Source organism: Myxozyma melibiosi (genome assembly GCF_037950935.1).
Source record: "Myxozyma melibiosi strain Phaff 52-87 chromosome Unknown BZA70scaffold_1, whole genome shotgun sequence".
Lineage (NCBI taxonomy): Eukaryota > Fungi > Ascomycota > Lipomycetes > Lipomycetales > Lipomycetaceae > Myxozyma > Myxozyma melibiosi.
In genome coordinates this window covers 300009-314392 of record NW_027042915.1, presented here as the reverse complement: position 1 = coordinate 314392, position 14384 = coordinate 300009, and the positions used below count along the sequence as shown (strand labels likewise).

Here is a 14384-nt window from a genome sequence, read left to right as displayed (position 1 = left end):
TGTAAAGGTCACTCACTATAGTAATTGGCACAGGCCAAACCAAAAGTATTTACGTACAAGTGAGAAATATTGGCTACTTAATACAGAAAAAATGCATCGAGAGCTGATGTTTACTTATGTTTGTATTCGCTTCAAATCATCATACCCAAATAGAAGGACATGAAGACGAAACAAAACTAGTTCTATACAATGTTAAGCAACGGCAAAGAATGAAACCTGGTCGAGAAAGATAAATGCAAAACACAAACGATATATGACAATGAGCGGCTCCCTGATTCATCTGCTTTTTCACTCCTCATTGCCTCCCTCCAAGACCTTCCGAATGTCGTGCCATCTCCGGTTGAGGGACTCGTGCTTGGCATTAACCTAAAAGAAATGTTAGCTATGTGATACTTTTCACTAAAGAGAACACAGAGAGAAAACAACGTACGGAAGCAAACTGGACTTTGGTGTCTGCGAGCTGTGACTCTGTAGATGCTAGCTGATCTTCAAGCGTACGGTTAAGATCCATGACCTCGAGGTTTCGCTTCATAAGCTCATCCATCTCGCCCTTAAGCTTGGCTTCAACTTCGGCCTGAACGGTCGCAGGCAGAGTATCAAGCTGGGTCTGAAGCTCCTCGTTCTTTTTCGTCAATTCTTCGTTCATGGCTTTTAAATCCGTGTTTTCGTCCTTGAGCTTCTCGATCTCGACCTTGCCCTGCACCATCTCGTTGGCAACCTCGATGTGCTCAACGTTCAGAGTGGCAAGGCTCGCCTCGAGTCTCTTGATCTGCAGCGTGAGCTGGCCGTTCAAGGTCTTCAGATGCTCAATCTCCTCCGCGCGCTCCTTCTCCACCCGATGAAGCTCGGTGTACTCGTTTTCATACTTCTTGAGCGTCTCAGGAAGAATCTTGACAGCATACGCGTCAGCAACGAGGTCATTGACCCGATATATGGACTCCGATGACGAATGACTGTTATTGCTCGATGTTCGGAACAGCGAAGACGGACTCCGGCTGTGACTTTTCGCTGCCTCGTTGTCGACGTAGATGTCGAATAGTCCTCCCTTGAGGAAAGTGACGAGCGCGTCAAACTCGAGTTCTAGAATCGAAGCCTCGTTCTTGCGGAGCAGCGCGACGCCGAAACGAAGAATCGCCTCAAGACCCTCGGCGACGACAATGTCAAAAATTCGCAAGACAATCGAAAGCGGGAATTTGTAGGCAAACATCGTCAAGAACCACTGGCTGGCATACATTGAAGAGAGAACGCCTTGTCGGGAGAGGTGGCGGTAAAGCGTAGGCAATGTATCCTCGATGATTCGGTCGAACTGATACAGACGCAAGTGAAGACCGGGCATCTCGGGCAGATAAAGTTCGCGAAGATTGTACGATTTCATGAGATCGACAAGCAAGCAGAACGCCTCTTGCTCCTTCATAACCAGGATGAGGGGCACAGCAATGAAAGCCATTCCCTGGATATATCCAACCTCAGGATCCCACAAGCTGTAAGCCTTGATGATGTTGAAAAGCGCATCTTGGTTCGCAGACTTTGCAAAGCTTGTCCGCGATAGATCTCTTCGGATTCCCTTTTCGTGAGGGCTTGATTCGGTTAGGAGCGATGAGTAGACTTCCTCGAGAATCAAAGACTTGGAAGCAGCCATCAATTGCCAAATTGTTCCGCGAAGAGGAGGCGGTAATCCGTTCTGTACCGCATGCGACAGCTCAACGGGGTGAGTACGAGCCATGTTGGGGTAGTCGGCGACGACCATGGTCCAGAACTCCCAATCGATAGCTGCGATATCGCCATCGGACTCAATGGTATTAGTCGACTGACGCAGAGCTTCAAATTCCTCCTTGAGCTTTTGCGCACCGGCAAGATGCGCCTCTTTTTCGGATTGCTCTTTGCTTTGCAGGTCTTCGCGCGTGGCGTCGACACGACTGAGAAGAAGCTCGTAGTTTGGAGGCGAGGTGGAAACGGCGGATACCGCGACCGATGCCGCACTGCTGACGGACGACAGTCCTCTGTTCTTGGCATGACGCGGGGGGAGCGGAGGAGGAGTCGCACTTCCGGCCTCTGATGCGGTGGGCGAAGCCGATCCAGTGGTCGCGGCGGCCTCTTCAGGAAGGGGAGGCACAGGCTTTTCTTTGTCGCTTGACCTGTTCTTCGTGAGCCACGCAAAGGGTTTCTTCTTTTGGCTGCGTGGCGGAAGGGGAGGTGGTGGTGCAACTGCCTCTACCTCGGCAACCGGGGTAGAAGCCGGCGAGACGTCTTCGTTCGTGGCAGAAGCGATCGCGGCGGATGAAGCAGCAGCCGGTTCGTCGGCGAGATTGACGTCATCCAAGTTCTCTTCGATCGGGACAGGGGCGACCTGGGTGAGTGAATCAGAGCCAAGCTTAACCTCTTCGGTAGCGTTCGCTACGTCAGCCTCGGGCTCACCGGCCGGAGTCTGCGGAGTAGCGGGAGTGGAGATCTCGGGAGCCTCTGAAGCAGCAGTGGTAGCTGATTCAGCGTACGGATTGCTGTCTGCGCTGGCAACGGGATCTTCTTGAGACTCTAATGAGGGCTCGTCGGCAGAGTCTGCTTGAGGCTCGGCAGCCAGCTCTGAGACCAGTGCATGCTCCTCGAACGTGTCGACGGCAGCGGTCGCGGGAGCAGACTCGGTTTCGGGCACAATTGATTCGGCAGCCGGAAGGGTCGTTTCGGCATCAGTAGTTGAGTCATTGACCTCTTCGGTCGTATTCTCGGTTTGTTTCTCGCCAGAGGGAGTCTCGGACGCATCCGTTACGGACGCGGTGAGGTCGCGCTCAGAGCGGGGGGAGAGCATGATGTCGTCGGCAGCGTCCTCGAATTCTGAGGCATCAGGGGCCTAAAATAATATTTAAACAGATCGTCAGTAGAAGAAAAGGCAATTGAATAGCCGGAACTAGGCCCGACAGAGAAAAGATAGAAGAAAGGTGGAGAGAGGAAGAGAAGGGCAGTCAGGGATGATGGAGAGCACTTACGTCTGTCTCGGCATGGACGGCGAGGTCTGAGGGAGGCGCGGAGCCTTCGACGTCGGTGGACTCGGCCATCAGAGGTTATAGGAGTGGATATAGCAAGAATAGACAGATGAATCTGAATGGGGACTTCGAGCAGGAGAAAAGGACAAAGGAGATGGAGAAGGACAAAGATTTGGAATAAATTGCTTGGAAGCCGTCGTGGCTGCTGCAGCGCGCGCGTTTCGATCCAACTCGGGAAGCAAGGGATTTGGGTCCTTTCGAAACTCTAAATATCGGCATGCGGCTCATTAAGGGGCTCGTGAGGTTTATCGGGTTAGGGCTCTTAATTACGAAAAAACAAATAAAAAAAATGGAGACTGGATTGCCGTTGCTGATATTCAAGACGACTTGCCACAATATCAAGGAGTCGCCAGAGAACTTACGGGTTCTAAAAAGCAGTATTTTAAGACGGGGAGGAAGTGAAGAGCGCAGCTATTCTTCGTGTTTACCTTTCTGTCCTCAGGCGAGTATTCGCAACTTTCCAGAGGTCATCCTCACCTTCGCTATCTCTAGTGCTCCAGAGCTTCAAAATGACAAAACTATCTGGTCGCGCATTCTACGAGTCCCTCGGGTCTCCTAAGAAGATCATCGCTCCTATGGTAGATCAGTCTGAGCTTGGGTGGCGTTTACTTTCGCGTGCACATGGAGCGGACCTGTGCTACACCCCGATGCTGCACGCTCGTCTGTTCGCAGAGTCGGAAAAGTACCGAGATCAGAACTTCCTGGCTGGGCATGACGGAAACAAAGAGACCGATCGGCCGTTGGTGGTGCAGTTTTGTGCAAACGACCCTGAGGTCTTATTACAAGCGGCTAAATTAGTCGAAGATCAGTGCGACGCAGTCGATCTCAACCTCGGGTGCCCTCAGAACATTGCAAAGAGAGGCAAATATGGCTCGTTCCTGCAGGAAGATTGGGATTTGATCTACAAGCTCAGTAAGTTATTTACTCATCTGTTATCTGATATTACTTCACTACATATCGTCACGAGTAGTTCTGACATGTTCCCTCTCTAGTCAACATTCTCCACGTTAATCTCAAAATCCCCGTAACCGCCAAAATCCGCATATTCCCCGACAAAGAGAAGACTCTCAAATACGCAAAAATGGTTTTATCCGCTGGCGCCCAGATCCTCACCGTGCACGGCCGTACCCGCGAGATGAAGGGTCAACAAACCGGTCTTGCAGACTGGCAGATGATTCGCTTCCTGCGAGACAATTTACCACCCGAGACCGTCATTTTCGCCAACGGAAACATCTTGTACCATGAAGATATCAGTCGCTGCTTAGAGATCACCGGTGCTGACGGTGTTATGGCGGCGGAAGGAAGTCTGTACAACCCAGCTATATTTCAAAAAGAAGTCACTTACTCTGAATCTATTCCCGACTCAAAAGAGCTCATCGATGAACTGTATCCTCGGGTGGACGTCTTGCTTCGTGAATACTATGAGATTCTAAAGTCAACTCCGGGAGAAGCTACCCGTCTCGCCGCAAAATCTCATTTCTTCAGACTGCTGCGCCCGTTCTTGCCCATCTACACGGACGTTCGTCAAGAGATTGCCAAAATCAACCGAAACACGACTATTGAAGACTACGAGAAGATCACAATCTCGGTGGAGGAAATTGTTCGCGGCTTGCTCGCAGATGAGGAAAACCAAAAGAAAGATACTATCGTCAGATCATCCCAGCCTATGGACGAATCAGGAGCTGTCTACAAGGACATTCCGTTCTGGCGTGTGCAGCCTTATTTTAGACCAGTGAGTGGTCAAATATTGTACGGCGGCAAGCGAAAGAGCGATCCTGCTGCTGCTGAGTCCGGCAACAAGCCGGCTGAAAAGAAGGAAAGGTTGGAGACGGTCGAGGTACCGGTTGCGTTGTCTGCATAGAATTTTGTATCATTATGGCGCCGGATTTTCCAGTTTGGTCTAATGTTGCGAGATCAGTATATAGGCGTTTGTTTCTAGTAATTTAATAATCCACCATTATTTGAAAAAAAAATAAACCCAGAAGCTCCTACACTCCATGTGAAGCTGAGCTATCGAATGAAATAGCGATTGACGAAAGACTGATCTCAGAGTACCTGTTTTCATAGCTGAGAGAAGGCACAACCCTAGAAGAGTACTCTTAAAGTACGCGACCCTAACGAGTGTCTTAATTGTTCTTAGATGGACACCACTGGAAACGCACCAGACTTGTATTTCTGATTAAACTGTAGAATTATGATACTTAAAAAATGCTTTGATTTTGTCACCAAGTCTGCTGATAGCCTGTACAGGCAATACGAACTTGAGGGTATGGTGGTTACAGCTATTTTGACTGATTATTTTATATAGCGAAGAAGGCGATAGTCCAGTCTATTCACATCCAATAATTTTTTTATTGGACAGTCTCAGTAGAGAAAACTCGCCGACGGCTGTTCCTATAATCTGTAGTAAGCCACTGACGACTGCTCATAAAGCGTTCAAGGGACTCGCTTGCTCCATGTCGCTCGCTAGCTTCCGGTGGAGCGGCGGTGCACTCGCTGCGCCCTGTTCAGCCGCACCCGCACTTCTGCGCCCCGCCCTCGCCTACTCTAAATGTATTTTTATCTACCAAGCCGTCCATCAGCTTCATCGCGCATTTAGAGCTCATCATGAGTTCACCAACTGTTGAGATGATGGCGGGGTATATAAGGACAAGGGAATACCTCTCCTCTAACTCTCCATCAAACATTCAATCATCTCTCTTCTACAAACAACATCTCCACAATGAAAGGATCTCTTTTCACAGCTGCCGCCATCGCGACCATTGCCTCCAACATGGTTGCTGCAGTCCCCGGCACAGTTCATCTTGATGTGACGCGCAAATTCAACTCGTCTCCCAAGATCATCAAGCGCGACACCGAAGGCACCGCGGAAGTCACTCTTCACACCCCCAGCGATATGGCGTCTATGCTGTACTTTGCCGAGCTTCAAGTCGGCACCCCTTCCCAGACTGTCTACGTTGAAGTCGACACTGGGTCGTCTGACTTGTGGATCAACAGCGCTTCCAATGCGTACTGTGCTACCAATATCTCCAAATGCGCAGAATACGGCACTTTCGACGCCAACAAGTCGTCTACCCTGACATTTGGAGACGACTATATCAATGCCACTTACGGCGACGGAACCAACGCGCAAGGCCCATATGTCCATGACATCGTTGAAATGGGTGGACTATCGCTCACCAATGCGACTTTCGGATTGGTCGAGAGTAAGAAGGATATGGGAATTCTAGGGGTCGGTTATGAAACGATTGAAGGCGCGCATAAAGCGCCTTACAGCAACTTCCCGGCTCTTATGGTCGAGCAGGGTCATATCGCATCTCGTGTCTACTCGCTTTATATCAACGACTCTGCTTCTGAGACTGGGTCTTTTCTTTTTGGAGGCATCGACCGCGCAAAGTACGAGGGTGATATGGTCGAGCTTCCCTTCCAGCTGCAAGGAATCTTACCTGTCTTCACAAAATTCTTGGTCAATCTCGGGAGCATAAAGTTCTCGAGCGGCAGCAAGACCGTGACGGTCGGAAACGTCAACTCTGTCGCTCTCCTTGACTCTGGCACATCCATGACCTACTTGCCCAACGAAATCCTTGACTATCTCGTCAGTGATCTTCACTTGGCCTCTTACGACAAGAAACTTGATGCTATCGTCGCTCCTTGCAGTGCTCGCGACCGGACTGATACGCTTGACTTTGGCTTCGAAGGTCTGACTATCCATGTGCCGATGAGAGACCTGTATTATCCCGAATGGAATGATGATGGCACTCCCATGACAGACGCCGATGGCGATCAAATTTGTTGGTTCAGAGTGTTGAGCACCGATCTGTCCGGAGGAGTGGTTCTCGGCGATTCTTTTCTCGCTTCAGCTTATGTTGTTTACGACCTTGACAACAACGTCGCAGGCGTGGCTCAGGCTAAAGCCAATGTGACTGAGTCTGACATCGTGGCCGTTGGCTCTGGAAAGAATGCTATCCTCAAAGCGATCGGCGCGTCTACTTCCAACTCAGCCTCTTCTACCTCTGTCACTAGCACCATCACCTCTGCTCCTTCTGCTACCCACACCACCCTTGTCCGATCGGTCATCAACCACAACACTGCGCTCTACAATTCGACCTCCAATCATACCGCCACAAACGCCACTTACACAAGCAGCACACCGACTGCTTCGGCTATGACTGGCGGGGCGGGATCTCTATACTATTCGCATGCATCTTTGGTTTCGCTTGTCGCAGCAGTGATTATTTCGGTTTTTGTTTTGTAAAGCATATTGGGGGAGCGATTTGTGTACATATTTGATATTTTGCATTGCATTCTTGGGCGTTTATCGGTTTTCTAGACATTTGTACATTATTCAATAGCATATGACTTCTACTCAATGATTCCTTTTGATCTCACAGGAAATAAAATTAGTATGATCATAATAATATAATCAAAACGTCGTAAAGATATCGGAAATAAACCGTGCCCAACTCCAAGTCTGTCAACTAGCGTAGTGCTTGAACGCCAACCCTGCAGAAAAGACTTAGTCGACAGGCAATACTACGACTACAAAGCTTATAGCTACTATTATAATAATAATAATAATAATAATAATAATAATAATAATAATAATAATAATAATAATAATAATAATAATAATAATAATAATAATAATAATAATAATAATAATAATAATAATAATAATAATAATAATAATAATAATAATTGATATTTATTGAAACTATAGAGGAGGGAGCAAGCCGTTGCTATTGAGCGGGAATCCAGCAAAAAAAACGGGCAGTAACGGTAATAACCGTAGGCAGTTACAGTTATGACTCAAAAGAAAAGAAGAGAAGAAAAAGTGATGATGATCAGCAGAGAAGTAATACCGAACTAGAGAAGTAGCTCGTTTCAGCAGAGTGTTCGTGATTTCCAACAAGCAGAGCGGTGCTTTTGGAAACCAACGAGTAAAGCAGTAACAGAAGCGAAGTGCCATTTGACAGATGGCAGACAATCAGACAGATAGCGGACAGAGAGTGGATAGAGCCTTGATATCGGGTATGAGGTCTCTTCTTTGCGTTCCTCAGATTCCTCGTCGTGGGTGGTGTTGCTATGACAATAATACTATCATCCTCCACTAGTGTAGTGTTGCACATAGTGTTGCAGGTAGCATAATGTGCGGTGTTGTATGCAGTGTTGTATGCAAGTCATATGAAAAACGATATGCGATGCTGTCTGCGATGTTGAATGCAAAGTGGTATGCAAAGTGGTATGCAAAGTGGTATGCAAAGTAATATGCGATGTGTGCGATGGGGTATGCGATGTTGTGTCCAAAGTTGTATGCGAATGCAATGATATATGCGATGTTGTGTCCAAAGTTGTATGCGAATGCGATGTGGTATCCAAAGTTGTATGCGAATGCGATGTGGTATCCAAAGTGATATGCGATGTTGTATGCGATGTTGTATGCAGAGTGGTATCCAAAGTGATATGCGATGTTGTGTCCAAAGTTGTATGCGTATGCGAATGCATTGTTGTATGCGATGTGGTGAATGTGGTGAGTGTGGTGAATGTCTAGAATTGGTTGCTCCTGTGTGCAACGTGCGCGGAATCCGTAGTAATACCCTCGTCTCACCACTAGAGCCGCTTTACCACGGAATGGTAGACTCGTCAATCCGAAAGATAGACAAGGCCGGCTCCATATCAGAAATCTGATAGTGCGAACCATCGGCTCCACCATGGACTTGCTCGTAATCGGGAAAGCACCAGTCGGAGGGATTATTCGTACGAAACGAACTATCGTCCTTGCCCCTATATCCGATTTCATCGGGGATCTCGGGGGAATAGTCCATCTCATAATCCATTTCATCGTCGTGCTCCTCTCTGCCGTCTGTGGAGAAGGGCTCGGGCTTCTCCAGCACTGTGGTAACGAGACGGCCGGTAGGCGAAGGTGCCGATGAGGCCGGCGATGAGGTTGGAAGAGACGGACTTGAGAAGGGCGATAGTTCCAAAGAAGGAGACTCAGCAGCCGAGCTGCTCATACTCGACTATTACGACTGTTAGTATCATTCAACTATGAACAGTAGCAGGGGCTTATTCTCACAATAGCAATCTCTGTACTCAGCGGAAGGGAAGGTTGCACATCAATATGACTCGCACCACTAGCCGTGGGTGCGGATGCGACGATAGCCCTCTCTTGCTCTAGCTCTCTGTCGTACGTTTCAAACTGATGTCATACTGTTAGCTGAGATTTGTTAATAGGGCAGGAGGATTAAGAACTTACCGTCTCGCTGTCTGAAATCATCTGTTCGTGCTGACGTGGGTGCTGCCGTAGCTAGCACAGTATTCGTTGCTGATAGGGAGCTCGGACGCGTCAGGCTGACCGGTGGTTTCCTCGGTGATACTGTCGTCGGTGAGTACCTCAAGAGATGACGGAGAAAAGTCGTAGTCAGCGTAGGTACTGTCGTTGTAGTCCGAGTCAACTTCAGCGTTGGGGACTGTAGAGGAGGAGGGGGAGGAGGAGGAGGAGGAGACGTCGCTGTCGTACATGAACTGAGGCTCCCTGCGTTGAGGAGTTTGCAGAACGTTGAAATGCGCAGAGCCAGCGACGTCCTGGGGATCGGTGGAGAAGGAAAGGTTGAGGATGGTGGGGGTAAGCTTGAATCCGAATCTCATGGTGGCCAGCTATTCCGAATATTCTCGGATTCGGGATCCGTTCTTTCAATAATCAGAATAGGTAAACGAAGAGAGGCAGCGATGAGAGGCACAGGGAAGCTTGGAAGATTGTCTGTAAGTTGGATTGCGGTAGAGCTAGACTTCACGGTTTGGAGCAAACGGTGAAAGGGGGACACTGTACGGCGGTGAGGAGAGGAAGAGAGGAAGAAAGGCGGGAACTGGGCGAGAGCTTATAATGTGCTTTCCAGACCGACCAGGCCGATTCGCAATGGACGAATGAGAGAGAATTATTCCATGATCTCCGGCCCCACGCTTCCCTTTTTGGATTTTATTCAAGTTTGCTGAATTTCGTGTATTCGTATAACTTATCTAATCTACTTCGTGTCATATACAGAAATGCAGAAAGACAGAATAACACACTTCTGGTGTCTCATCGCGCTCAATCGTTGCCGAGGATGTCAGAAAGCGAGTGTGCGGCTCAACTGTGTGTTTGTCGCACGAGCTGTTACACGTTACGCGCATCTGCAGTCGCAGTGTGGAACAGCACAGATCCTGAGCATTAGCAGCTATCAGCGGTTTAAAGATCATCTTGACTTGTTCTGGGCGATGTTTGAACAGCAGGCTCTAGAAAACAGCACAGTGACGCAGCAAAGCTCAATGAGTGGGCGCGAGTGAGAAAGACATAGCAGAAACCCAGAGGAAGTCAACTTCTTTGTCGATTTCAACGAACGCCGTAATCATTCTTGATAGTTTGCAATCCCAGATAAAATTGGACGCATATGAGTGCAGAATGTCAGAATAAATTGGCAGATAGCTAAGAAAGCAGAAGGGCGACGCGTTCGGAAGTGAGAAACGCGCTATGAAAGAGTTAATTTATCGGCGAGAACATCAGTAAATACCCAGTTATGGCAAAACCAAACGCATTAACGACGCGATATACTGATCTAAACAATTACAACACGTTCTTCTGTTTTGCGTGTGTTTTCAGCGACATCGCTTGACAACCCCAGTACAGTCTTCCTTAAACCCTCGAGCAGCTTTAGTGACTCCGAGATCGGGTATTTATGTCTGTAGCTCGCAAACCGGAAATAGTGGGCCTTGTGCACGTTGTCTGCGCTCTGTTCGCGTATCCTGAGCAACCTACTTTCCAGGCTAATCGCTCTTCGCGCAGACTAGATAGCTCGTCTATTTCCGTATTCAGTTATAGTTTCCTCGAAATTGGTTTTGATGTCTCAGCAACCACAAACATCGAGCAAAATAATCGCGTCTGAATAGCGCGTTTGACTCTGTGCGAGTTAGGTTTGGAAAGGCAAAAAGTAAACAAGTCTTCAGAAAGCTTCCATAGCAGACTATCTGATATTCACCCACCCAAAACCATCCTTCCGGATCTGGCATCAAGGATCCCATCCGCGGTCCTCCACTGTCTGATGTTCACGATGATCTTATCCAGAACAGAAGCTGTTGTTGAGATTAATTCAGTAAAAGGCTTAGAGCACGCGCGCGAGTGTTGTGTAACAGTAAACTTGTGTAAGTCTTGTGCAACAGTAAACTTGTGTAACAGTAAACATGGTGAGCACACGCGTGAGTCTTGTGTAACAATAAAAATCTGTGAGCTTGTGTAACAGTAATCTTGTGTAACAGTGAACATGGTGAGCACACGCCTGAGTCTTGTGTAACAGTAATCTTGTGTAACAGTAAACATGGTAAGCACACGCGTGAGTCTTGTGTAACAGTAAACTTGTGTAACAGTAAACATGGTGAGCACACGCGTCAGTCTTGTGTAACCGTAAACTTGTGTAACAGTAAACATTGGTGAGCTTGTGTAACAGTAAACTTGTGTAACAGTAAACATGGCGAGCGCGTGAGTAAACTTGTGTAACAGTAAACATAGTGAGCACACGCGCGAGTCTTGTGTAAAAGTAAACTTGTGTAACAGTAAACATGAAGAGCACACGCGTGGGCCTTGTGTAACAGTAAACAAACTGCGTGAGTCTTGTGTAACAGTAAACATTGGTGAGCTTGTGTAACAGTAAACATAGTGAGCATACGCATGAGTCTTGTGTAACAGTAAACATGGTGAGCACACGCGTTAGTATTGTGTAACAGTAAACATGGTGAGCACCCGCGTTAGCCTTGTGTAACAGTAAACATGGTGAGCACACGCGTTAGTCTTGTGTAACAGTAAACATTGGTGAGCTTGTGTAACAGTAGACATAGTGAGCATACGCGTGAGTCTTGTGTAACAGTAAACAGTAAACATGGTGAGCACACGCGTGAGTCTTGTGTAACAATAAACATTGATGAGCTTGTGTAACAGTATTCTTGTGTAACAGTAAACATGATGAGCACACGCGTCAGTCTTGTGTAACAGTAATCTTGTGTAACAGTAAACATGGTGAGCACACGCGTCAGTCTTGTGTAACCGTAAACTTGTAAGTCTTGTGTAACAGTAATCTTGTGCAACAGTAAACATCGGCGAGCACACGCGTTAGTCTTGTGTAACAGTAAACATGGTGGAATATTAAGTTGACCAGGTGGCGGAACTACAATCATAACAAAGCCCTCCCATTTCCTAATTTCCCTCTTCCGTCTTCTCTTCCCTCCTCATAGTAAACAGTTTCATCCCCCAGCCCACAGCATTTTGCCAAATAATAAATTTACCACTCTCAATGTTTTCAGAAGTACCTGAGATCGTCGAGACTCTTATTCCTGCGTTGCTCGCTGTCCGTCCTAAGAAGTTCACTCCAGAAATGTATGACCCATCAGTCGCGTGGAAGTTGATGCACGCTGCCGCGCTCATAGTCATGCTTCTCGGCGGCGAAGACCCCGCATTCTGGAAACACCTATTCGAGGTTGACAATCCCGAGATGCCTACTGGAGTACGCGTTGCTCTTATTGAATTCTATATACGTCCGTATCAAGCTCTGCTGGAGTACAGCAAGAATAGACGCCCCCATAATTTGAGCGACGAAGGGGAAGACACAGTGGACGAAGAAGAATCGCCCCTCAATGCCAAAGGATCGGCCATCACCGATTTTCTTTTCAGCACAGGACCGCGCCGCGACACAAACATGAAGGCACCATCGACCCAGGGGACCCGTCCGGCGGCGAGAGCCAGCAATAACTGGAGGTCCACATCGACACAGTCAACGCCGCGTGTCTTTCCAACCAGCAGCCCATTCATGACGCCAACAGCGGCTCAGTCAACGCGTCGGCCCACCACCCCGTATATGAGGCCAACCGTGACTCCGGCAACGTATTCAGCGATGACAACCAGCAACAATTGGAGCTCCACATCGACACAGTCAACGTACCGTGTGTTTCCGTCCAGCAGCCCATTTATGACGTCAACGGCGGCTCAGTATATGCGTCCGCCGTATCCAACCATTTCGTATTTGGGGCCAATGGCGGCAACGACCAGCAACAACTGGCGGTCCGCATCGACTCTGCCTACGCGCCCTGTGTTTCCGACCAGCAGCCCATTCATGACGCCAACGCGTCCGACAGTGCCAGCTAGCAGCCCATCCATGAAGCTGACGTCGACTCGGGCGAGTCCGGTGGTGACGGCCCACAACACAAACAATAGAACCACAGGAACGCCACAGACTCCACAGGTAGCGAACACAAACAATAAAACGACAGAAACGCCACGGACTCCACAGGTAGCGGACAGCAAAACACATCGGAAGCAGAGAGCGTCTCAGTCAAAGCGCCGAGTCGAGGCGGTAGTGCCGCTTCGCAAGCAAGCCTTGAAGGCTGCAGCGACTCAGTCGATGCGCCCGGTGGTGCCCGCATCGAACGCGTCGCAGAGCGCTTCACCCCTTGAAAACAGTCATATTACCCTTGGTACGAGAAAGACGGTCCAGTCAGGAACCCTTCTGGCCCGACAAATATCAGAGATAGGGATCTCGACCCAACGCAGAGAAAGCTCGATTATTCCTGCGCGAGGGATAGCATTCGAAGAGAAGCAGGCATCGCAAGACTCAGTCTTCTCAGCTTCTGTCCCTTCCACATCGCGCAAGCACTCCCTTGAGGGCGAAGACAACGATAGCCCCAGCATTCATCTCTCAAAGAGACGCCACTCAACATTATCGACGTCGAACGTGCAGCCTAACTCAGCCACTGATGATGGGGAAGAACTTGATCCACGCAGACCAAATTACGAAGAGATTGATGAATTCCTAGACGCAGTGCTCGAGTCGCATAAACGCAAGAAACTCCCGCGCTCCAGTCATCAGCTCGAAGAGTCTTCTTCCGCAAGCCTCCAGCATCACATCCGGGAGTCGATCAGCCAACAGTATGTATTATCCTTATTCTTTCATATCACTAGAGCATATGCCATCATTTGCTAACGTGAAAGCGTCAGCTCCCCTGAATCTGTGGTTGCCGGGAATGAGATCCCGTGCCCACAGCAGCTAATATCAGATGAGGATGCAGAAGATGCAGCGCGCCAGTAAGTAGTCGTTCATCACATTTGCTCCGCTATCTCTCCTTCGGTTTACTCACCGCAATAATATAGGTTGTCTACGAATTCTAGTTGTGTGGTAAGGGTTATAAAAAAATTAACTTTGACGCGTCGCGTCTGTTTAATTATTTTGAAGTCGCGACTAATAGTCAATGAATTTTACAGATCGTATGATTAGGTATCATCGCATGCGTGCGATGCGATTAGTGTGCGCGGAGCAGAGGGGTTATAGT

The 14384-nt window shown here is 48.5% G+C and overlaps 5 protein-coding genes across 5 annotated transcripts; 3 read left to right on the top strand and 2 right to left on the bottom strand.

The window, feature by feature from the left end:
• Position 1: 1 nt before the first annotated feature.
• Positions 2 to 3184, bottom strand: BZA70DRAFT_270492 (rab-GTPase-TBC domain-containing protein). Its single transcript, XM_064911298.1, has 3 exons — positions 2982 to 3184; positions 431 to 2845; positions 2 to 366 (listed from the first exon to the last, which is right to left on the bottom strand). The coding sequence occupies exons 1-3, from the start codon at positions 3048 to 3050 to the stop codon at positions 289 to 291; spliced, it is 2562 nt and encodes an 853-aa protein (XP_064770136.1). The 5' UTR covers positions 3051 to 3184; the 3' UTR covers positions 2 to 288.
• Positions 3185 to 3547: 363 nt separating this feature from the next.
• On the top strand, positions 3548 to 4899 carry BZA70DRAFT_235072 (dihydrouridine synthase-domain-containing protein; the record flags this gene model as incomplete). Its single annotated transcript, XM_064910324.1, has 2 exons — positions 3548 to 3950; positions 4031 to 4899. 2 exons carry the CDS (start codon positions 3548 to 3550, stop codon positions 4897 to 4899), a joined length of 1272 nt encoding a protein of 423 aa, XP_064770135.1.
• Positions 4900 to 5604: 705 nt separating this feature from the next.
• BZA70DRAFT_270490 (aspartic peptidase domain-containing protein) lies at positions 5605 to 7530 on the top strand. Its single transcript, XM_064911297.1, has one exon. It carries the CDS (start codon positions 5761 to 5763, stop codon positions 7291 to 7293), a length of 1533 nt encoding a protein of 510 aa, XP_064770134.1. The 5' UTR covers positions 5605 to 5760; the 3' UTR covers positions 7294 to 7530.
• A 618-nt stretch (positions 7531 to 8148) lies between these two features.
• BZA70DRAFT_308008 (uncharacterized protein) lies at positions 8149 to 9686 on the bottom strand (the record flags this gene model as incomplete). The annotated part of the gene is made up of 4 exons (XM_064914844.1): positions 8149 to 8657; positions 8737 to 9058; positions 9115 to 9237; positions 9330 to 9686. The coding sequence occupies 4 exons, from the start codon at positions 9684 to 9686 to the stop codon at positions 8149 to 8151; spliced, it is 1311 nt and encodes a 436-aa protein (XP_064770133.1).
• A 2669-nt stretch (positions 9687 to 12355) lies between these two features.
• Positions 12356 to 14143, top strand: BZA70DRAFT_286478 (uncharacterized protein; the record flags this gene model as incomplete). Its single annotated transcript, XM_064913870.1, has 4 exons — positions 12356 to 12816; positions 12882 to 13192; positions 13353 to 13983; positions 14053 to 14143. The coding sequence occupies 4 exons, from the start codon at positions 12356 to 12358 to the stop codon at positions 14141 to 14143; spliced, it is 1494 nt and encodes a 497-aa protein (XP_064770132.1).
• Between the last annotated feature and the right edge of the window lie 241 nt (positions 14144 to 14384).

Coding starts and splice junctions, on each gene's coding strand:
- BZA70DRAFT_270490 (XM_064911297.1), top strand. CDS start 5,761: ATGAAAGGATCTCTTTTCACAGCTGCCGCCATCGCGACCATTGCCTCC.
- BZA70DRAFT_270492 (XM_064911298.1), bottom strand. CDS start 3,050: ATGGCCGAGTCCACCGACGTCGAAGGCTCCGCGCCTCCCTCAGACCTC. Junction 2,846..2,981: donor CCGTCCATGCCGAGACAGAC/GTAAGTGCTCTC, acceptor ATATTATTTTAG/GCCCCTGATGCCTCAGAATT. Junction 367..430: donor CCAAAGTCCAGTTTGCTTCC/GTACGTTGTTTT, acceptor CATTTCTTTTAG/GTTAATGCCAAGCACGAGTC.